Consider the following 23417-nt stretch of genomic DNA (forward strand, 5'->3'; position numbering starts at 1 on the left):
TGCTGTTTCACTCAATGCAACAGTAACACTTAAAGGCAATCATCTGTTTGCCTGTTTACAATAAAAACCTACATAAAATAATGCGACAATGGCATTAAATAGTGTCAAAGCTGGCTGATATTCTCATTCTTTATTCATCAAAATAATCAAGACAAACATGCTTTGAACTTAGAAATGATCAAAACAGCAGTGGGGAGAAAAGAAACCAGGTTGGAAATTCAAATGATGGGACAATCCTGATAAGTTTCTGCCTGAACAGGCTGTTGTTTGTGTTTATGTTGGAGGAAGGCTGAGAAATACTGTTGGAAGCACGGATCAGACACACACATGGGCACACACACACACACACACAGTCCTCGTTCACTGCTGAGTAAAGAAGAATGGCACTGGAGGCTGCAGCAGCCTGGATCTGTTGCAGATCTTTGAGTAGAACACAGGGCTCCCGTATATCTTTATTTTACATTTCTTCAAATGCAACAAGGACTGCAAATAAAAGACACTGAAAATCAACCAAAAAATTACACTTGGTCATTGTTTTTTTGTCTTGTTTTTTTTCCCTCAAATTTAAGGCTAGATTAAAATTTGACATTTTTAGAGTCAAAATACAAAGATCTTGCCAATATTTTCTAAACAAGCAACAGAATTCAGTTTTATTAAATATGGCACCTCGATGGTTAGGATCTTCATCACCGGTCTGAGCGGTAAAACCTTGCTGGCATTTCTGATTTACACAAGTGCTGCCTGAAGCTGTCAGTCCTTTTCAAAACTGCAGGATGTAAAAATTGTCAGCGTTTAAAAATAAAAAACAAAAAAGTGTGTATGACAGGCTTTTGATCTGCTTAACGTTTGAGTCAGATAGATGGGCAGAAAATCAGGCTGTATCAGGCTGTACACATATCGATTTTCAAATAAGGGGGGTGGGGGGGCAGGGAAATTTCATGCAGAAAAAGAGGCAAAAGGTGAAACATCAGGTATAAAAAACCTAAATGCCATTATTTACATACTAGTTTAAATCAAGTACTTGGTTTCATCCACAACAAAATGCACTTAAGTCCTTTTTTGTTAAAGAAACTGCTCCCAAACAAACTACACAGACAACACGTGTGGCTTCAGCTGCTGAAAAGCCTTTTAATTTCATCTGAATCCTAATAAGTGTCAAAATGTCATTTTTAAGGGGGGATGCAGCCTGTAATTGTGTTACAGCCCTGATGTGAAAAGTGCCAATTAGTATCATGGAAAGTCAAAACTTAAACATAATAAGTGTGTTTTTAATATTTTTGCTTTGGAGAAATGCTGTGAAAAGAACCAAATTTCCTTCGAGATTCACACAACTGAGCTACATCGTACATCCTTCATAAGGCCGCCAGGATGGCAAACAACCTCCAATGAGCATAAAAAAATGAATGAAAACAAAGGGAAAATGTCTCTTTTTCAGAGTCACAGTATTGAGATGAGAACCTAAAGTCAGTCTCCTTCAGGCATTTCTTAAAAAGTTCAGCAGACTCACTGACACCAACCAAAATATTTGAATCTGGCCACCTTTGTATTCCACACCCCTGATGATCCAGGTAAAAAGTTCAACTCAGCCACTGAAACCACAGCTTTTACATTTCAGAGCCCAAAATGCTTCGTGGTAATTGGAGACCCCCCCCAAAGGAAAAAAAAGTGCATTCAGTAGTTCTGATGACTGTAAGGCATTGTTACACACTGAGATTCAGGGGCATTAAGTCAGATTGTGCAAATGCATCACGTGTTAGCGAGAGGCAAAAAAAAGAAGGGATGGAAACGGTTGAACGGACTTAGGTGCATCCTTCTAAACGAACACTGTAAACTTCAGAGTGATACTTAGTTTGATACTTAAGCCGCTGCAGGTGAGCAGTTGCGTGGACCTATGGGTGACACGGTACTGTTTTTTTTTGGCAGTAGTGGTTTCTTTACAGCCATAGAATTAAAAAAACAAAAAACAATGCATTGAACTATTTTTTTTTTTATATATATTTTCACATTTTTAGGCAAGTCATGGTCCCAGGTAGAAGAGTTAACTAATGCTGAGCTGAGCAAAACCCATCAGTTTGACATCGTCTGGTATTTCGGATCCCTCCATTCCAGAAGCCTGTGAAAATAGAGGAAAGTAAAGAAAAATGGTTTTACTGGATGTTGAGGGCTTGAATGTGCGTCCTTTCAAAAGAGGAGGGCACTTTATTGGTTAAACCCCTAAATTTGTGATACCTGTAACAGCAGTTTTAAGGCAATCAGCAGAAATAAACTAAGTCTTCAAACATCGCCCCCCCCACCTTTTGATCTTCAATCACATGATGTTCCTGTAACGAAAACCAAGAATCTGAAACACTCACCAGCTTGAAAGTGACGTTTTTATTGGCGTGAGGCTCGTCAACTATTTTCCGCAAATTTGCAGCAACTGAAAAAAGATTTTTTTTAAAAACAGAAAATGTAACACAACAAAAGCCAAACTAAGAAAATATGCGTTGCTTGTGATTTTAAAAAGGTCCCACCTATTACTAGATCCCTCCCGTCCACCAGGCCTGCAGACACCAGCTCCTGCGACACCCCCTCTGCTGTGTCTGACGGTCAAAGACAAACCACCGTTACCATTTTGACCAGTTAGCCTGCCGACCAAAGCGGATCATTTCAACTCACCTCTCCTCGGCATAAATTCAAAGCGAATGTCGTTGAGCTCCTTTTTTGAATTTCTATGATTTAAAAAAGGAGAAAATAAAAAATAAACAAATGAGGAAAGAATCTGTTGCAGCAAAACTTCACACATCACCTGCCAGGTTGCATCTTTTGCCAGTTCACCTACCTTAACCTCAGTACCAAACTAATGGGGCCCTTGGTGTCTCCTGGTGCCGCCTGCAGTCACACAGAAGAAGAAAGTTTAATTTAACAGGGCTTCTGTAAAGGAAACGGTGGGTAAAAAAAAGTGGAGGATGGAGCCGACTGACCGATGTGGGAGACACAGCCTGGGGAGGGGCGTGTGTGTTGACCGGCGTGGGCTGCAGCGGAGCCTGAGGCAGCTCCGGCTGCCGCGCAGCCACCGGCTGCAACTGACTGCCGAGGAGATCAGGGGTCTGGAAAACCTGCCGAAGATGATGGTTTGGATCGATTCGGCTCTACATTTAATGCGAACACAGCAGAACCGGGCGGGTAAAGGTCGCACAAACTCACCTCTGAATTCTGGGAGCCCTCCTTCACCCTCGGAGACTGAGGACAAGCAGACAACAGGTCAGAAACAGACTGTCAGCGAGGTGGTCTGAGCAAAGCAAGAAGGGCTCACGGGGGGAGAAGACAGAGAAGCTGGAGCAGCAAACGGATTAACGCACGCTCATTTAGTTTCCAAAAATTACACGTCCCTGGGATTTCTTGTGATTACAGCCACATAAAAAAGGTGACTAGTGTATCTCTAATCATACACCTGGGGAATTGTGGGTAAGTGTTACAGGTACTGGAGAAAAGTCAAAAACAGCTCTGAGCTGTTGGAATGTTGAATCAAGCAAGACTAGTCTGACAAAATGATGAAATACTGTAAATGTCTTACATCCCGATGATTTCCACGCACAATCACTAATTTAAAGATTAGAAAGACTCCAGACAAGAAATTAGGTTGTAAAAAGAGTTTAAAGTGATTGAAAAAGCAGCACAAACCCCCCAAAAAGCCTGTTAATATTAGTCAAAATCCATGTACACACATGAATAGCAAGCTTGGACAAAACCTCCATTAATAAAACCACACAGTCCGCTCACACAAGCAGACAAACTGAGGTGAATTAACCAAAGCGAGCAGCGAGTCTGGCTGCTTCGAGAGTTCATCCAATTCAGACGCGGATTAAATATTTTTGGATATTACAGACGTTCAGCCAGGGCCTGCTGCCAAATAAGACTCCAATAACGCCTTCTGGGTGGAGGAGTTGGACTTGAAGAGCTCAGTTTGTCAGCACGTGTCCAGCCCAGCAGCATCAAAGCAGCAGATAATGATTTTAATCCCACGTGTGATTAGTTCTCAGTATGCAAATGATTTATGAGCCGATGAGTCATTTGATGTGCAGTGATTAAACGTGACTTGATCAGTTTCCATATAAATACAAATATGTTAAATGTAAAAAATGTTTACGAGAGAAATGGAAATACAGATGGCTTCCAGGAAAGGGGACTCCCACATCAACGCTTAAGATCTGTGTAAAATGTCGCCTATCGCTAAGATGTCTGAGGTCTGTTTTGCGTGTTTGTCGCAGGCGGCAGAACCTCCTGATCTGATTCTCCAGAGAACATGTGTGAAAGAAGGCTTTATTGTAAAGAACCCCTGCATGATGGATGGAATTATACTGGGCTGTGGTGTTTTCCCCAGAGAAAATGATTGCATAACCCCGTTAAAACCCCCGAGAAATCTCAATGTCCTTGTTCCTAATGCAAAGTGACTATAAGTTGAAGTCGATTTCTCACTTTGTAGTATCCACTTTTCTCTTCCCCAGACACCCAAGCCCACCCTTCCCTAATGTAGAGAGCCCTTCCTTGTTAGGGGAACACCATCGGTATTGTGGGTACAAATGAACAACCCTGGACGCAGGCAGCTCGAGGGGGTAGGAGAAGCGCACTTGTCGCCTGGTGGCATTAACAGGCTTCACCTGCTGCTCCTTGGCCATCAGACAGAACATAAACATGGAAGAGACTCAGTGCAGAGACAGTGGACAAACATGCAGACATGAGAATGACAGTTTGGGCATCGTACGGCCATTAAAAGACCAGGTGTGGACTACAATGTGAGCAGGGAGGAGATAAGCGTCTTCATCTCACCCTCAAAGCAGCAACGGCTGCTTTACCCTCCTCGCTTTCTTCATCCAGTTCATCGTCGCTCCACTCCCACTCGCCGTCCTCTGTTTTATGCAGCCGACCGCTGGAGCCTGGTACTCGACGCACCTGAAGACAAGCAAATTGACCAATCAGCTCATCCCAAATCTCAGAAGTGGATCTCAATCCCTGTTGCCTTACCCTCTTTGACCTCTCCGTTATTGTGGGTGCTCTATGAAGCAGCTTCTCAAGTAAATACTCATGGGTCTGCCACAGAAGAGAAAAAAAGAGGCTCAGCATTCCAAACATTTGCAGATGCTGCCCCCTGGTGTTCGCAAGGAGGACTGCAGCCCCCTGTGTCCGTTAGCGGTCATGTCCAGGTTGGATTCGGGCATCGCATCCTGCTGAACCAGCACTTTGTTGTTCCAGTTGTCAGAGCTGGAATTAGAACATTATCCCTGCCTTTGTCGGGAGCGGCTCCGCTCCGTCAACGACCAACAGAGCGCTACAATAGCCTGGACAGAAGCTTTATTGGGTTATTTTTACAGTTTGACCAACCTGAGTTTGACTTTTTCACCATAATCATCATTTCCAAATGCCATTAAAAAGAGAACTAGTAAAACACCTTTGTTTGCAAGCGAATATGAAAAGAGAGCTAATTAAATTGCTTCAGCCGGCTCACATCTCAGGGCAGCGATTCATGGGAAACCCGATTCACTCCAACCCCCCCGAGGGAGGTCAAGCACCCACCTTTGCCTTCTGGAAGAACTTGTGCTTCAACAACTCTGAAGATGTTGGCCTAGAAAAGGAACACGGACAAAAATAAGCTCGGCATTTACAACCGTCGGAGATTTAAATGAAAACGCTTTGCGGCGAACCACAGCAACAGAGCGGGCACCTCTTCTCCGGGTCCTTCTGGAGACACAGGGCGATCATCTTCCTGAAGGATTTGCCGTATTTCTTCACCATCTCCTTGTCTGCGATCCCGGTCTCCAACACCGGGGGGTCATTCTGCAGCGTCAGCATCAAGACCTGTCGATGCAACGGGAGAGAAGAGATCAACCGTGTTTCGAGAAACTGACTTTGCTTTTATGCTGCGTCTCCGCCCGTTTCCGGTGTCCCGACCTTCATGGGTGGGTATTTGTGATAAGGTGCCGCTCCCGTAGCGAGCTCGATGGCCGTGATCCCAAAACTCCAAATATCCACCTTGAAATCGTAACCCCTCACCTGCAGACGCACAGTTACAATCAATTATTCCCAGGTGGTTAAACTGAGTAACTAATCTTGTGGTTCTAGCATGACTGAGTGCCGAATCATCACTTTCTTGTTGCGTGTAAACAAACCTGCTCCATGACCTCTGGGGCCATCCAGCACGGTGTTCCCACGAATGTTTTACGCACTTTATTCCGCGTCATGTCGCCACCTGTGGCTAGAAAGGCACTGACGCCAAAGTCTGCCAAGAGAAACAAGACGGAAAAGGATTCGATTACAGTGCACGTGACCTAAATGATACTTTTTGCTGAGAATGGGACAATTGATCGAGAGAAACTAGGAGTCGACCAGTGAGATAACCCACAGGCCCCATACCTGCGATCTGCACTGAGCCATCGTCTCCAAGCAGAATATTTCCCGCCTTTAGATCCCTGTAAGACACGAGAGGGCACATCAACCCAAATATTTCTCCTTTTACCATTCCAGGGCTTTGTAGTTACTACTTTATTAACAGTATGAGCGCACCCACACCCACACCCACACCCACACCCACACACACACACACACACCACACACACACACACCAGTTAATTTGTTCCTCCCCTGCTGCTGATAAGATGATTCAGCTGGGACATCTGTCCAGCAGCCTATCTGCATTTGTGTGCATTCATAAAATTTTACACACACACACACACACACACACACACACACACACACACACACACACACACACACACACACACTCTATACGACCGTCTCGGAGTTGCTCCCCAGACGGAGTTGCTATAGCAACAGACTAAGGGTTGAAGAAAAGGTAAGGGAATAAAATGCAAGGGTAGCACAGAGCATGAACGTCGACTGTGTCGGTCCAGTCGAGGGAGAAAATGCAAAGACAATTTTATGCTGCTTTGTGATGATGAATTAAGTGTTTTCACCTCTGACTTTTGATGTCAGGGTCAGATTTTCTGAGTGTCTACAGCAGTGGCAGTATATCAAACACTGCCCTGAAGATTTTACTGACTACTGGGAAGCAAATGTTTTCACCATACTGACGGGAAATAATGAAAATATCTTTAAAAAATATACTCAAGGTTGTAATTCGCTGTGCAACCGGGAGGGGGAGCTGGAGTAAAACTGTTTAAAACGTATATAAAAAAGATGTTTAGTCACTGCAGCAAAAACTTAGTCATAGAATAAAGGTAATGACGCTGCCTGATCAATTAAAAATAAATGTATGCATGAGGAAACAAAACTTTGCTTTGTTAGAATATAACAAACAAGTTTTCAAACAGGTTTGCATTCAGAATGAACCAACTATTTTACAAATTCAGGCCCTCTGAAGCTACGGCGCCAATAGAATAACAGAGGTGGAGTCAGCGTTAAATCCTTTGTCATTCACACACAAGCTTTGGATTGAGTCTTGAGAGTAATCTAGAAAAAAAAAAAACTTTTAGCGTTGCGCGCGTGCCAAAGGGATTCCAGCGTTTGCAGGTCACAGTTTAAAATACGAGTACAAACCGGAGTGGAGAGGCCTGTTTTGTGGAGAACGCCACTAAAATACCATACAGATAACAGATCTGGTAGCGACAGGGGCAGGGAGTGGCAGCCAGTCAGCCGCAGACGGAGGAATGCAGCATGTGCGACATATTGGAACCACTTGCAGAGAGGGGATGGAGATATCTCCGGGAGGACAAAGTAACTGCAGTAACTCCTTCGAGATGCGGGAGGGATGAGTATGATGGCAGGCGGAGGACACGGTTTAAGACAGTTTAAAGGGAGTGGTGGATAATAAATGTACAGTTCCTGCTGCCCCATGGGGGATTTACGGCTCCTCAGCCTAATGATATCAGGTCAAAGTATCATCTTGATTATCAGACATGATGGGGAACATCCTCCACCTCCACTTCCTGCACTATTATTACTCTGCTGATTTGAGGTGTTGCTTAAGGTGCCAACGGCAGCGGCGCTGTACTGTGACGCCCCGGAAAGACTGACTGGAAGCATCCAGATCTGTCAACAATCATCCGTTTAGTGAAGAGGATCAATTTTAAACTGGCATAGTGGAAAAACTAAACAATGTTGCCTTTGTGTTTTCCACGCTCAAGCTAGGCGAGCACATACGAACGCTAAAGCTGCTAATCAGTGCTAATAATGCCACGCTTAGCCTGAGGCAAAGATTTCAGACATAAGTTCTTCACGCACTGCTCTTCAAAGACATCCCGTTCACCAAGAACTCCGCGGCCTCTCCTGTGTTCATTCAAAAGCTGGGGAGGCTGTGATTCACTGCAGCAGGTTTTAAAGCTCAGAAGGGAGAAGGGGGAGGGGGAGGGGGGAGGGATGCAGACAGTGATTAACATTCACGGGAGAGGAAGGGGAGAGGGAGGAGGTGGGGACACGATGCACCACGCAAGTTCAAAAGAAGCGCAGCAGCGCAGGGAGAAGCAGCCGCGCAGCAGTTTCCGGTGCGGCTCCTGCTGCTCGCCCAGACGGTTCTGCAACTGCCGCTGTCGCAGCTCCACGCCAACGAGCGAGGAAATGAAGCGCCGTGGCAACTGGCTGAAATGATAGAGAGCTAGCAGTCAGGTGGGAACGGCGCCATTTTAAACCCTGAATAAGATTCATCCCCCTCATCTGGAAGTCATTCCTTCTTGCAGCTACGCTGGGTAACCTCCTGTGACATCACATCCTGGTGCCAGGGCCACAGGAACCCTAACACGGCTGTAAAACAGTTTATGAAACGCCTTTCTGTGACCACCAGACCTCCTCCTGCCTCGCTACGCCGATGGCTTTCCCCAAACTGACACATTTCATTCTTGTCTGGTTTTTCCAGGTGGGTTTTAAAATTTTGTTTCTAGGGAAACAGCAACACAACTAATTGAAATGTGGAGCGATTGTGGGCGTGTGAGGGGTCTTGAACAACCCCGCAGGCCGATCTTCTGGATGAATGATCTTCTGAACCCCCTTCGAGGGCGAGTATGATAGTTTAAAGCCCGGTGTGAACGCCGAGGTGGAAAAGTTCGCTGTCTCCTGGTAAATGTCAGGTTGGGACTCCAACCTGAGCCGAGAGGCTCTAATTGCTTTTCTGCGCTCCTGGGATGGAGAGAGCCCATCATGTGACGCGCCCGCTGCTCGTCAAGCCGCACCCTTTGACCCCCCCCATCATCCCGCGCCCTGAGGGTTCGGGCTCATATGATTCAGCTTACAACGGGAGGGAACTTGCACACTTGTACCTCAGCAAACAGCTGGAAAGGAACTTTATATCCTGTCAGTGGAAGAAGAAAAGTTGAGAAATGTTAAAAATAAAACATGAGTTGTGCAACGGCTTGGAAAAACAGCAAGCTGACTGGGTTGATTGTAATGTCTCCAGCACGGTGGAAGCCTGACTCAGCCGTTTTGGGCCAGTTTTACCCTCCGATTCACTCCCCCCGCGACCAGAAACCTCCTCCGCTGTCGGTACTGGAGCTTTCCCCAGATTATATGCTAGTGTGAGAGGCTTTCAGATGAGTAAAATCACCCTTGAACTGCTCACACTGGTAACAGCTGTGTAGTGTGAGCTAACCTCTGTTGGCAAACAAGCTGACTAAATGCCCATTTAGTCACTTAGCATTTTTTATTTTAGCCCTCATTGCTTCAGATTATTGCGAAATGTGTTCTAGTTTGTTTCCATCTGCCTCTAACTGAGATCAAGTGACAGGAGATCATATGAGGGGGCTGCGTTGCTTCCTCTGGCCTGGTGATCTTGGTAAAAACAACAGCGTGAAGTGGAGAATCGCGTCGGGGTGGACAGAAGCGTTTGAGTGCGTGATACTTTCTGATGTCGGGATCCTCTGAAGTGGTTTAGAAACACATTCAGACTCACAGCTCCTGACATATTTCAATATTGTTCCATCATGCAAAAGCAGGAGCTTCAAAACCGGAGCAGGAATCTCAGAGGCCTCGCTGGAAAGCAAATTCAGACGTGCACCGTCTCATCTCTATGCAGATGCTGAGTGACACCCCTGACCTTTAGGAAGTGAAAATGCCATTTCATCAGTAAAGTCAGCTAACACGATGAAGACGACCCGTCACTTGTGTGCAGTGAACTTTGGATTCAGCCGTGCACTTAAAACATAAATGAATTGCACTCTCTGCCGAGTCAGACGGGAGCCGTACCAAAAATAGAGAAGCATAATTCTTTTATTTTACTGCGGCTTGGAACCAACGAGCTGTTACCTGTGGATCTGTCCGTTCTTGTGGAGGTACTCCAGTCCTTCCAGCACATCCTTCAACACCGTGGCTATGGTGGCCTCGTCCAGGACGCCGGACTTGTGCTCCCCTCGGGAGATGATGTGTTTGATCACGTCCAGCACGGAGCCTGGACATTAACCAAGACATAAAAAGAGTTGCCACTGTGCGTCGCTTTGCTGGAAAATTGCATCTCTAGTTGTCAATATTAATGTCCGAGACAAGTGAAAACTATCCAGAAACAGTCGTGGCTGCTGTTAGTTCTGCTCCTAACTGATAAATCCTGATCCAAACAGATGGATTTCTCAAAAACACACATTTCCTGTGGATCGGCAGATGTTCAGCGCGGATTAATTTGTGTTTTAACGTATATTGTTGAGAGCAATTTGATCACGGGTACACAGAAAACCTTTTCCAGTAAGGGGAAAAACAAAGAATTCAGCTGAGTCGACAAAAAGTCCTTTAACCACAAACATCACGGTGACCTTTTTATCTGGCCGGGATAAAAGGGGCATTACTGTGAATTATGTAAGCCCGTCTTTCTGCTCAGATCTTCTTGAATTAATTATCTTATCGGGGACATTTGGGACACTTCTGACTTCAAATTAGATGGAGGGGCTTCTTGTCTTGGGTCACAACCTACAACCACACTCATGTAATTATTCCCACAGAAGCAACTCTGGGAATCGACCCAATAGCACTGCGACAACAACGCTAGCTGCACACATTTGCGTGCTAACCTCAGGGTTGTGCAGAAACGGTGACCTATGACCTCCACAACCCGTCCTGCTGCCGACCCCATCCTCAATCGCTACAACACCAGGGCTAAATTTAACCGTAGCGGCCCTTCAGTGCCAAGTTATTTATTTGTTCCATCACTCCAGGATATCTCTGAACCACAACACTCTGTCAAGCACCAGTGGAACCAACAGGCCACTTGAGACCAGATATGGCCACAATAATCTTGGATGCAGAGCAGCAGGAAACAAAAGTGATGCCTGAAAGATTAAAATAGGGGAGCGTAAGAACAATCTCATGTTTTGGCCGCCCGGGGCAGGAGGAGCGCCTTATTAGCTTAGGGGTGCGTTGACATGCACACTCACTCCGTTAGCTAATGTGTGGGTCATTAACTCTGTTTTTTAGGTATGAAAAAACACAGGTCGGCTTCACAGCTTATAAATCCAGCACTAACTCTCTGGAACGTGTGGTAATTGGGAAAGGTGCCTGGGAAAGGTGAAGTTATTAACCCAAAATATATTTCAGAAAATAAAGTTTTCTAGGAGCCTATGGCTTTACTGCAGCCCACCACCAGAGGGTAATCCAGCTGCTGTATCCTCACATCATCCATCCAGAAATGCAGCCTGTGGTATCGATATTCTCACAGTGTATGAAAGATAAACAACCTGTACATTAAAGAAACACATGACAGTCCAGCTGGTGCCTGCCAAAGTTCTAAGAGGACATCCAGTACCAGTCATAAATTGATTCTTCTCAATGCAGTGCACTATAGTGCATTAAAAAAATCTCAACATTGCCACAGGGGGCACCTCCCTCTTTCCCCATGCGACATCACTTTAACGCTCTGAGATCAGTGTGAGAGGGCAAAGAGACGGGGAGGACAGGAGCCGGTGCCAAATGTGCTCCAGTCTGGTGGGAAATGCCGAGCGGTGTCAGGAGGTCAGGCAGAGGGCAGAGCAACGAGGTGGACCGGGCAAAGTTGGACGGAAACAAGATTTAAGCAATGACAGACAATAATGATTGCTAGGTCCAATTCTGTCCTCTTTAGTTTTTTTATATGTAGCTTATGCCTCGAGCTGAAAGTGCGAGCGGGTTCAACGCCGCGGCCTGCAGATTCTGCTCCATAAGAGCAACACAATAACAGTAATTTCATTCCAAAATCACATTAACCTGATAAAAACAGCAGACTAGAACTTTGAGAGCTTCTGAAGTTGTTTATCTGATGATTTTCAAAGGCGTCAGCCTTCTATCACCGCTTCCCTACACATATTTGTGCTAATCTAATTAGCGTTGGGCAGCATTTGTTCATCTTTTCTTATTACAGCGTGCACAGAACAAAACCAAAACACAAGTCATGACTTTTTGATGCTGCAACAGCATTCAGGAATCAACAAAACATCATCTGACATAAGCCACTGACACAATCAGCAGAACCATTTCAAACTCCTAACATCTCATTGAAATCGCATATTTAAATGGATTAAAGCTAAATGGGGCAGACAAAAAGGCGACACCTTAAATACCCTAAACTTTTTGACAAAGCGCCCAACATTTTCCAGACTGAACAACATCCAAGTGGCTTAAAAACACTGTTGGACAGCGATTTTAAACAGTGGGGACACAAAAAAATGTGCAAATATCCCATTAAACAAGTATGCAATACATCTAAAGGTAAAATATTGATGTGTTATCGTCTTTTAGGATGGAAACATTGTGGAATCCACCCTGACGCTTCATAATAAACACTTCACAAACATGATAAAAGCAAAACGAGACTTGGTTCGATCACCTGTGGAGCCGTTAATGGTTTTGTGACAGCAGGAAGACAGATTTCCGCTGAACCGAGGAATGCTCGATAAACATAACCTCATCTGAAGGCCGCCTCAGCAACAGATGTGGCGAGTGCCATCATTGAATCACTCCGGACAATAAAACTCAACATCCAGGGCCTTAAAGTACGAGGGAAGGAGCTAGACTGTCTTACAGTAGGTGGCGGCTGCCGTCTGGGCACTGCTGGCTCAACGTCTCCATCAAAGTGGCCGAAAACGCAACCGTATCTGAGGGATCGAGGCGCTCCGCAAAGCTGCTACAGCTGGCTGTTGTGTACGTAGAGGGACTAGAGCGGAATGAAGGATGAAGCAGTGTAAACCAGTGTGTGGATGCATTTTCTGCTCTTGAGTAATAAAGCGTGTGAAATTCAAAGCAGCTTTTGAGTGACTGTAATTTAAACCTCTGCCAACAGAAGAGCGCCACACGTTCCTCTCATCCGCATGTTCGGCCCACGACACCTTCGTGTACGGGATTTTAATCTGGAACCCTTTCATATTGGACTGTTAACACCTCACCGACTGATTCAAATGCCAAATTAGACGCCACAGATTAGCCCGACTGGGGAAAATAATGATGGCGCAAAACAACCAGAAACAGACGCGAGTCTTTTCTCTCCTTGGTGGCCTCCTGTTAACACTCCTCTCGCTAGTTAATTGCAGCACTGCCACATGGGTGCATGTGGGCTGTTATTACCACTGCCCTGTCATTAGCTCCAACGCTGTAGCGCGTTAAAGCCCGGATAGCGCTGCGGCGCACATACAGACACAATGAGGATCAGCGCTGTCACATTCCCTACAATCAGTTAACATTACAGGCAGTAAATACCCCAACTATGCCTGCTGGTGCCTTTATTATCTTGACGGGGCATGTAAAAAATCTGGTAACCCTAGAGACCAACTTAAATCTACTTTATGTGCTGAGTATTTTAAATAATACCCGAGTCCACACGGGATCTAGGATCACTAGAGCAGGAAGTAGTGGAGGGCAGCCTGGTAATATAGTGGAAAAAGGAGAGAAAAGGGGCCTTGATGAGATACTTACCTCCGCTGAGCAGCTTCATGACCAGCCACAGCTCGTCCTTGACCACAAACGAAGTGTAGTAGGTCACAATATTGGGGTGGTGGCACTGGCTCATGGCCTGGATCTCTTTCTGTTCAAGGGGAACGATAGGAGATTCAAGTCAGACCACACAGACAGACACAAACTATATTGTTTCTATATATGCAAAAGACGCAGAAGCTGCAAGCTAACTATGCTCACTCGCTCCAACAAGAGAGGAAATCTACTGAAGATACTTCCAGTGTTTGGCGCTGCAGCTTTTCTGGAGATTTAGTGTGACACTCAGGATCTTAATGGCGTCGGTACTTGAGGGATTCGGGTTAGGTCCACATGATGCATATCTGCAAGAGCCTCTTAAGCTTTCTGTGTATATTTGACAAGCGAGAGTGCTGAGGTAATGCTGGCGCTGGAGCCCGATCCATCATTTTCCCCACATTGCAGCACTTCAACACCAGTCCCAAAACCATTCTGGAGCTTAATCGAGGTCTTATGAAAATCCGGGGGACTTTTGATACGGTACCGCAGCTGCATGTCTGCACGTAACAAAAATACTAAACTCTGTAATAAAAAAAATATATCAGTACTTTACTTTTTCCCCCGATGGTTCTTCCAGAGCCCAAAATCTTCTCTGCGATACTTTCCTATCAGACGGCGGCTTTGTTGGAGCCGAAAACAAAAGCAATCAGAGCAACCGGATTCTTCACCAACATAATTGCTCATGCTAATTGCTCACGATGCAGTTCAGCAGCGGTGCGGAGCTACAGTATCAATAGGGAGCCCGGGGCCTTCCGGTGCTTCAGAGAGGAGCGCGGGGTGACATCACAGTCAAGAGCCCTTCACAAGAGTTCAGAACAGGAGCCGACTCACAATAAGTGTGAGTCCAGACCGTCTGAAGTACAGTTGTTGAAGGTAAATGTGCGGCTCTTTCAGCTCAATTAACTCATCAAGCAAAAGAGTGGGATCATGCTCCACCCCTCTAATACACCGACCCTGAACACAATTTAACTAACAACTTCCAGGCAACAACTCTGCGTGTCATCGTGCCATTATTCTGGATCTTGATACTAGTCAGGGAGAACAATAAGGGAATGGCCAGTTGGCTGTTAACTGGTCCCAGTGAACCACCTCCTCCCTCCCCTTCGCGTTCCCGGCACAATGGAAGGGATGGGTCATCCCAGCTCTGGGTGCCGGGGCAACCCCAGAAAAGGAAAACAAAGGGATGGCAGGGAGGATATCATGCTCTGGCTGCGAGTGAGTTTCCCATATTTTCCAGTCAACAATGTGAGAACCAGTAAAGGTTTTGTGGGGATCAGGCCAGCGCAGACCTCTGCAATGCCTTCTTTTCTTTTAATTTAATGTATTCCCAATCCCTCAACATATAAGAATTCCTCATTTGTGAGCTAAAGCAACATGAGCTTAGCTGTGACATACACCAAGGCCAACAGCTGTATATAATAAACAGATTTTTATCCAAATTAAATATAAGATTAAAGCTAGGCATGAGATTCAACCCCCAAAAATTCCTCAAATATCTCTAATATAAATGTCTCCTGCTCTTCCTAATTAAAATTACATCTGTTTACAGAATCTCTGACCTTTGAACGGGCATTTCCATTCCCACTGGCCGAGATTAATATAGATGTATAATACAATGATTTATTTTTACACTGACACACTGCAGAACACAATTCTAAGTACATGTGGTTTTAAAATTATATGTATTGAATGTGCAAGAAATAGACAGAGTCCACACACACACACACAAATTATGATTCACTCTAGGGTTTCATTTTCTATTCTGCACATCAGTTTAAAATAGGATGAATAAAAATGAATGGGCCATTGTCGGCTTCTAAACACAGTGCTGGGTAACAAACTGGTGCCACAGATTTGCAGAGATGGCAGACGTACAGAGAAGCCACTATAGAAGCAATATTACGTCACAGTCAGTTCCTCAGAGCCTAATACACACCCATCATGATCCACTCTCACTGTAGCACACACACACACACGCGCGTGCACGAGGCTTTTCAAAGAACAGAGATACAGATTGAAGGCTGAAATCTGATCCCGACACACACCCATCTTCCTTCGTTTTAACTTCCTGCTCAAGAAATAGCTATTTAAATCCCATATTATTAATATTCTGCAGCAATAAGAACCAGTGATGGGGATTTTCATCAGGACACAATTCTGAGTGAGTAAATGAGCTCAACAACTGGGTAACTATGAACAGTATAGTTGACCTGTGCCACACAAAATGCAAACACACACCCTCCCGATCGCATGAGGCTCGAGTCGTTCAACAGCACCTGTCAATCAAACTGCCCGGAATAACTACAGCGTGTCCCAGCGTAGGGAGAAATGACAGATTAGCATTTTTACATGGCATTAAATGATGCGAGTTAAACTGCGGGCACGGAGCATTCTTTTGTGCTAACGCTTGGGCCTCGCACCATCAACCTGGGTTTAATTTAATGCCTCTTCTAGACGTAATGGCGAGGTTAAGATGTCTAAGTGCGTGTGTTCGTGTGGAGGGGGTTATCGGGAAATCGGACCTTGCCATATTCCATGTGACCGTCTGCTTGCAGGATCCTGGAGCAGCATTCCCCTGATTCATCCTCCAGGAATTGGGGGGGTGGGGGTGGGGGTGGGGTGTTGCGGGTGGTTCTAGTTTTGCCAGCAAGCGGGGACAGCCCAGCCAGGAAAAGCTAGCCAAGTTCATCCGAGCACGCTCATGAGCTTACAGTGATTCATTACCATATATATTTGATAAATTAAAGAAAAGAACAAGGTTGGAAAAATCTGTCAATCAGCTGTTGGACAGAGGTCACTGGATGGGATTTTACTGCAGTTTCCTGGTAGTAAGTCAGCCTTCAGAGAACAACCACAATAGTGTTTGAAGTTGCAGATCGTTGGAGGCAAAGGCTGGGAGAAAAGACGGGTAATGGAAAGGGTAGCTAACTGTGGCCATGTGTGCCGACCACAGCATGTAGAGAGCCCGAAACCCTTCTGATCAATCGTGCTGATTTTCTCAGTTACAACATTTTCCTATTTACCTTTTAGCAGTAAACATTAGTACAGTTGGATTTATATTATTAAGAGTTCAGAGAAGCAAATCTGTGGATCCGCCCCCGTACCTTCTCTCTGGCCACGCCCCTTTATCGTGGACCACGCCCCCTCTCTTGGAAAAGCATAAAAGCACTCTAAGAACCGCAGCGTCCTTCATGGGATCAAGCTGTGCTCGACGTCCAAGTCATGCATAGGCGTCCCGATTTATGATGTGGATGCAGCTTCATCCAAGAAATCTCACCGCGTTTATCAGCCAATTCTGTTCAGAATAACGTGAAACTTACCAGAAGCTCATCCATGCTTGTCTGGCATTTCTCTAGATTGATGCGTTTGATGGCCACCTTCTCCTTGCGAGGTATACAATAGGCGGCCTGAACCACTGCCGTTGCTCCGCTCCCTGGAAAAGAAGCAAAGAGAAACATTATATCACCACGCTGGCCTGAATCCCCTGGAGTTTAGGAAGTTAAATCAGTTAAATACAGTTCTCCTGTGATTGGGATTTCTCTTTAGGTACAGCTTAACTGTCTGTCATCAATTATGATTCAGCTTTCCCAAATCCTGCCAGATGAAGTAAATCTTATTCCGAAAGATGTGGAATCAGGTTAATGCCCAACAGGACCAAAGGTTAGTCTGGATTGCTCATTACTGGCGCAGTTTCAAGGTTTGTTCATTGTTTATTACAGCGCCGACCGATGATATTACAGTGGATAATAAAGACTGGTCAAAGTTGATCGAGTCGGGGTGGGGGCACCACTACTCCAGCAGCCAGGACTAAAAATGATCAAACCAGGTTCTTCACCTTGATCCCATAACCCTGACCACAAATGTCCCACCACAAGGAGGCCTGAATTATTATTGGTTAAAAGTCTGGCTCACCCCCGTTGGGGTGCAGCCGCTGCACCATGTGGGGTCACCGTCCCTTTAAAGCTCTTAGTTTCCACGAAGTTCTCTCTGACACTGAGTAGTGCCAGGAGCACATTCTCTCCTGGTGAATGAAAGTGAGGTCTGCCCCCCCCTTCCCCCCAAACTTCCCTCCTCTTAGCTTTGCCCAAATATTAACAAAGTCTTCATTGTTTAAAGTTTTCATAAAGCCAAATGAGGAGGGAGGAAGGAAGCGGGGTATTTACGTAGAAGGGGTAAAGGTTTCAGGTTTTAATTAAATGTAAAGCTGCAGATGTCATTATTTTCCTGAATAGAAGTCAACCTTCAGGCAGGAAACGGAGGACAGATATGTCCTCAATAAGTAGGACCAAATTTTCAGATAATTCAATGAGGCTGTAATTTCCTAGGACGAAAGGGCAGGAACAGTCATCTTGATAAATAAAGCCTGTTTGGGGATCTCACCCACCAAGCTGAAACCCGGCTTTAAGTACACGCTTTGAGTCCCTTCCTACAATCATCGGGAATGCCGAACAACCCTCTGGAGGCGGGCCAGTGATGGGGACCGGACCACAGGGAGACCAGTTGCCCCGTACGCAGCGGAGTGTAAATTCCTCGGCGCAAACAAACAGCCAGTCGTCAGGGGTGGCTGGTCAAGCATGTGTGTGCTCATCTGTGTGTGTGGAGAGGATGAAAAAGGGTGGGGGGGGTTGTTGGGTTTGAAGCAAGCGAGGTCAAGAGGCCTCCGAGACTATTGAGACAGAGAAGCTGATCTAATAGCCAGTCTGGGGGCATTTTCCTGCTTTTCCTTATCATCCATAACTCGCAGTGCTTCCAGAGCTCCACCCAACCTGTAAATTGATTAACTCTGTGATGCACCTGAGGACTGCGATGCACAGGAATGTGGAAAGTCGTCACACTCACGGACTAAAGCCTCTGCAATCGCTGCCAAAGAATACTTTTTTAGGAGGCTTCAGATGCAGATAAAAGTGAGAGCGTCTGATCTAACCTGGAAATATATTTGATTTCATCATTTGTTGCTTTACATGGCTTATTTTGTTGCTGGGTTTTGTTGCCCTGCTGTCTGCTAATTTCAGAATAGTCGGACATTAGTTTGTTTGAATATGTGAAGTTTTTTATAACAATAAATGATCACTGGAATAGATATTGACAAAACAAGCCTGATCTTTGAAAAGGTAACCCGTATTTTCTGTAAGCATGTTTCCTCATAACAGGCTTCGCTCTGCACAGGCTGACAGCTACTTCAAAATTACATAATAAATAGACTATATCTGAATGGGAGATGCAAAAAATAGCCTTGTTTTCTGCTAAATGAAGTCGAAGCGGTTCACTGAAGCCTACATAACTCCGAGGCTGGTCTATTTACTTTCAGGGAGGTGACATTTGTGAATGGAGTGATTGCACTGCTCTTATCCTAATGCCTTTGGTTGAAGCTTCATAAACAAGGTGATAACTCACAAATACCTGGTACAATCGTGTCTCATGTGATTTGTTTGGTGGTTTGTTTACTTAATAGTAAAAGCCGTTTCTCTTTCCTGCCCTTAACAATCTAGTTTGTCACTTTCCATCAAAGGTTTCCGCATACCTGGCTGCCGCTGCATTTGCTAATCAAAACTAAGAGTAAGAGTCGTCAGTGATCAGGTTTTAAGCTTTTCGGGTTTTATTTTTAAAAGTGTCGTTTGAGGGAGGGAGTCTGACCCAGAAAAGTGCATATGCTGTCGGTATTGGACCAAAATAATGTGACTATGAGGGAAAAAAAGTGTTCATTAACACAGCAGTTAAACTTATTTGGTCTGAATGTGATGCTGGGGAGGATTCACAATACAATTCACTTCGATTGTAATAATTAACAGACCTCTATACAACATCTGTGTTTACTAAGTGGGCCTAAAGCTGCGGTGCCAGTCCCTCAATTACTGCGCCGCTCTGGAGAATAGACCACATGAAGAGCTTGGCCATTTTGTTAAGTTTGTCAATTTCCTAAAAAATGTGATCAAAGGTCTGCAGCAGAGGAACATCCGCAACTTTTTCCACAACAGCCTCTCACGGAAAATTTACCAAACAGAAGGCTTAACAATTCAAACACCAAAAAGTTGTTCTGGTCATTGAGTCATCAAGTGATGTTTGAGAGGACAAACTACTGGCAAAGCTTGATGCAGAGGTGGATGCCAAACTGGAGGAGCTTTCTTGCTTTCCTCATGTTTGCAAGGGTCCTGGAAACACTGCCTCACACTGAGCTCTGTGCACTGTGAAGAAAAAGGTAGACTGGATGCGTATTCAGCTTTCAGGCATTTAATAAAATGAGGTAATGAAGCAAGTGGAGCAGCAGCACTATTCATTTAAATCTAAGCCGATCGTTATAGTACCATTGGTCTGACACCGAGCAAGTATGTGGCGAACCAAACTTGAAATAGCCGGTGCTGACAATTTGCGTCAAAGCCACGGAATTTCTACACAACGGGGGGCTTTATTTGCGTGTATGTGAAATTGTAAGGCTTGCGGGGTACCCTTGGTGAAATCTTCCAAGAAACCTGGGATAGAAATGGCTTTAAGTTGCATTGAGGTCTTATGCAAATACACAAATGGTCAATTTAGACTGTGCAGAATGCACCTTCTATAAACACACAGATTCCCAGTAGAGGAAGCACACACCACGGAGGAAAAGCAAACCAGAAGCAGAAACTAAGTGATTTTGAAGGACAATAACTTGCTTATTCACTAAAACACTCCATATTCGGAACCATGGCCAACTCAGCCAAAGGTATGGCAGGTCAGCTATTTGTAGGGTGGAAAAGCTCAATTTAACAGCCCACCTATTTGACATCAATGTCCTCGGGACTTAAAAGCATGCACGTTTGAAAGAGATGCAGCATTTTTGCTGGTGGGAAAAAAAGATACTTTGAATGGTTCAACAGAGGCTATATCTAATTTAGTGGAATGATGTTGCTCAGGAAGTTGTGGTTCAAGGCTCAATAATGCTAATTAGTTCTGCCCTCAGAGCTCACCCATAACTGGATCAGTTCAGGCAGAGTAAGTGTCGAGAACAAGCTCTTGATCCAGGCAGAAAAACAAAGAATAATCCCTGAAATCTTTTGGAATTTGAGTAGGGGGAAATAAAAGAGTGCAGTAGTACGCCTTTATTCAATAGGAGTGGGCTCAACCACATTTAAACCAATAGCTGTATTAACTACAGTTAATAAAGTGTCACTATTTAGTGTAAACTTTTATATGTTGATTTTGTCTTATTAAAACCCAAATTTGCCAAATGTGAATATAATGCTGCAACTGGAAGTCTCAGAATTTCATAAATGCAGAGGAACCAAAGTGTTATGAGCACTTCGTAGATATTTCTAGCCGTAAAAAGAAATACGTGGCGGATGAATGAAATGTGCGAGTTCCCGGCTAATAGTCAGAGACTGAATGGGCAGAAACCCTGGTACTTCGGCGTTTACTCCTTTAACGAACCGGCGTAGCCCCGGCGGACGGGGTAACCGTTCGCATTCGTAATATTCCAGGCTCCAAATCACAACACCGCCCGATTTAAGATTACCCAGATGAAAATGGGACGAACTTAACCTAACTAAAAGGACCGTTCGCCGACAATTTATTGATATTGTGTCGGAATATTCAGTTTCCGTATGCAGACACTCTTAGACCGCTGGGTCACATTCATTAAGCTAACTAGCTACGAATCACGTACCAATCACCTCGTGTAGCTCATAATCATCCTTGTTGATGGACCAAGGTTGGGAGCTCTGGTCCTCCGACATGACTGAGCAGTCTGCTGAGGCCTTATCTGTAGAAAGGCGCCGAATCCGGAAAATGTGCGTAAAAAGAAGTTAAAGTAATCCAAACAGGACTAACAAGGGCGACACTTCCCCTTCTTTGCGAATCCTGCAGCACTCCTGTCATTCCCAAAGTTTGACACTAGCCTAGCAGCCCCGCCTACCGCATTCCTACTCAACAAATGTGGACCTTCCCGGCGGACATGTTGGGTGTGGGTCGTGAGACCGCATTCGCCCCAAAATCATATGTGACTTCTGTACGCACTGGTTGGCGGATATTTAAGTTGAGCTCACTGTAACAGTGGAAGAGACCGGGCTGTTAAAACCATGCATCACACTAAACATGAAACTATACAAGTGGAGTCTTTTTTACGCATTATTGTTTCTCAGAATTTACTTGCACGCACAAACCATGATAATATCGTGCATAAATATTAAAGAAACACGCAAAATATGAATCAGCGCTTCCGTTTCCGCCACATTTGTAATGTATAGGTAGGAATTGCTTCCCCTCGATTATGTCTTATAGGCATTCTCAATTGTAAGCCGTCAAATCTATAAATCTAAATTCATTTAATTATCGGTCAAAAATATTTTCTTTTCGGTACAATCAAGCAAAGAGTAGCTGGTATATACATCCGGATTTAATAAAGGCTGTAACTTATTACCTAAAAGACAAATCGCGGGGTAAAATACCGAAAGTCTGTAAATGAAAGGGGGCGTGTTGCAATTTTGGCATCTGTTTTCTGATTGGACAGAGCTATATACGCTGCTCTGTAATTGGATGTTGTGGCGGCCGCAACACGGCTCCCCATATAACGCAATTCTGTGAAATAGCGACACCTTCTGGGAACAACCCAGAACATTCTGCCCTTCCTGGCAACTGTATGAGATATCTACACCACACTCAAAGTATATATCAAACTATATTTATTTTATTAATAAAATGATTTAATTACTTTTGCAAAAAAGATTTATACAAATACAAAGGTAAAACATCAAAGTGAGAGAAAGTGAGTGGGAGAGGGAGAAAGGGAGAGGGAGATGCATGTGGCAGTAGTCTGCAAAACCAGAGCTAGACTGGAAATTTAAATAAAACTCCAATACCTCTACCTCTGAAACTTTAGTATAATCTGCAAATAGATTAAAAAAAATTTGCAGCTGTACAAAAAAGAGTTTTACAAAGTTTTACATTGTGGCAGAGAGAAATCGATCAAATACACTGGATTTCATGAAGCAAATATAAGCAGGCACTCTTGTTAACAATGTAACCCCACTGTGAGCAGTGAGAGAATTATTGGTATTTGGTAGTAATTGATCTTACAGTATTATCGTTGGCCATGAGTGAGTGAGACGATCTGACGCGCTTATGCTGATGATCAATGTTCTTGTAATAAAACAGAAATTAATGTCGGTTTGAACACTGGTCCATACACATCAAGTTGGATTTCCTGCGATATGAATTAGGACGGACTTTTGGATGAAAGTCGTCTTTTTATTGGACTTTGTCATTGATTGTTTGGACTGAACCGGACGGTTTGCTAACCGGACGGATTGCTAACCGGACGGACTGCTAACATCGCGTCCGACAGGAGGAACATCAGAGATCATCAGACCGTGAGTTACGATTTTACACGGAACACAGACACTTTGAAGAGCAGACATCGGTGCGGAGGATCTTAAATTTTTTTAAGTTTTAACGATCTCGCGGAGTCACCTGCCCGCTGCTAGCGCCGGCTTGTTTTTAGCCACGGTGCTAACCTGGGCTCACCTCCGTGTGCTGGCACGGTGCCT

At 44.7% G+C, this 23417-nt stretch overlaps 1 protein-coding gene across 4 annotated transcripts; it reads right to left on the reverse strand.

The window, feature by feature from the left end:
* Positions 1 to 99: 99 nt before the first annotated feature.
* Positions 100 to 22099, reverse strand: oxsr1b (oxidative stress responsive kinase 1b). 4 transcript variants are annotated; one of them, XM_057013759.1, is made up of 19 exons: positions 21539 to 22098; positions 17223 to 17335; positions 13849 to 13957; positions 10228 to 10369; positions 6391 to 6446; positions 6147 to 6256; positions 5929 to 6030; positions 5702 to 5835; positions 5554 to 5602; positions 5005 to 5070; positions 4810 to 4932; positions 4572 to 4643; positions 3187 to 3222; positions 2964 to 3098; positions 2822 to 2871; positions 2659 to 2711; positions 2514 to 2582; positions 2355 to 2419; positions 100 to 2113 (listed from the first exon to the last, which is right to left on the reverse strand). In XM_057013759.1, the coding sequence occupies exons 1-19, from the start codon at positions 21606 to 21608 to the stop codon at positions 2039 to 2041; spliced, it is 1629 nt and encodes a 542-aa protein (XP_056869739.1). In that variant the 5' UTR covers positions 21609 to 22098; the 3' UTR covers positions 100 to 2038. The 4 variants fall into 4 exon arrangements, with proteins under 4 accessions (XP_056869739.1, XP_056869736.1, XP_056869740.1 ...); XM_057013756.1 differs by having other exon boundaries at positions 4572 to 4649; XM_057013760.1 differs by lacking the exon at positions 4572 to 4643 and having other exon boundaries at positions 21539 to 22096.
* Between the last annotated feature and the right edge of the window lie 1318 nt (positions 22100 to 23417).

Source organism: Takifugu flavidus, chromosome 17 (genome assembly GCF_003711565.1).
Source record: "Takifugu flavidus isolate HTHZ2018 chromosome 17, ASM371156v2, whole genome shotgun sequence".
Lineage (NCBI taxonomy): Eukaryota > Metazoa > Chordata > Actinopteri > Tetraodontiformes > Tetraodontidae > Takifugu > Takifugu flavidus.

Excerpts from the sequence above, each read along its gene's own strand:
- oxsr1b (XM_057013756.1), bottom strand. The coding sequence starts at position 21,608 with ATGTCGGAGGACCAGAGCTCCCAACCTTGGTCCATCAACAAGGATGAT. Across the intron at positions 6,031-6,146 it reads CCCCAGAGGTCATGGAGCAG|GTGAGGGGTTACGATTTCAA; the intron begins GTTTGTTTACAC and ends GTGCGTCTGCAG. Across the intron at positions 5,071-5,553 it reads AGTTCTTCCAGAAGGCAAAG|ACCCATGAGTATTTACTTGA; the intron begins GTGGGTGCTTGA and ends CTTCTGTGGCAG.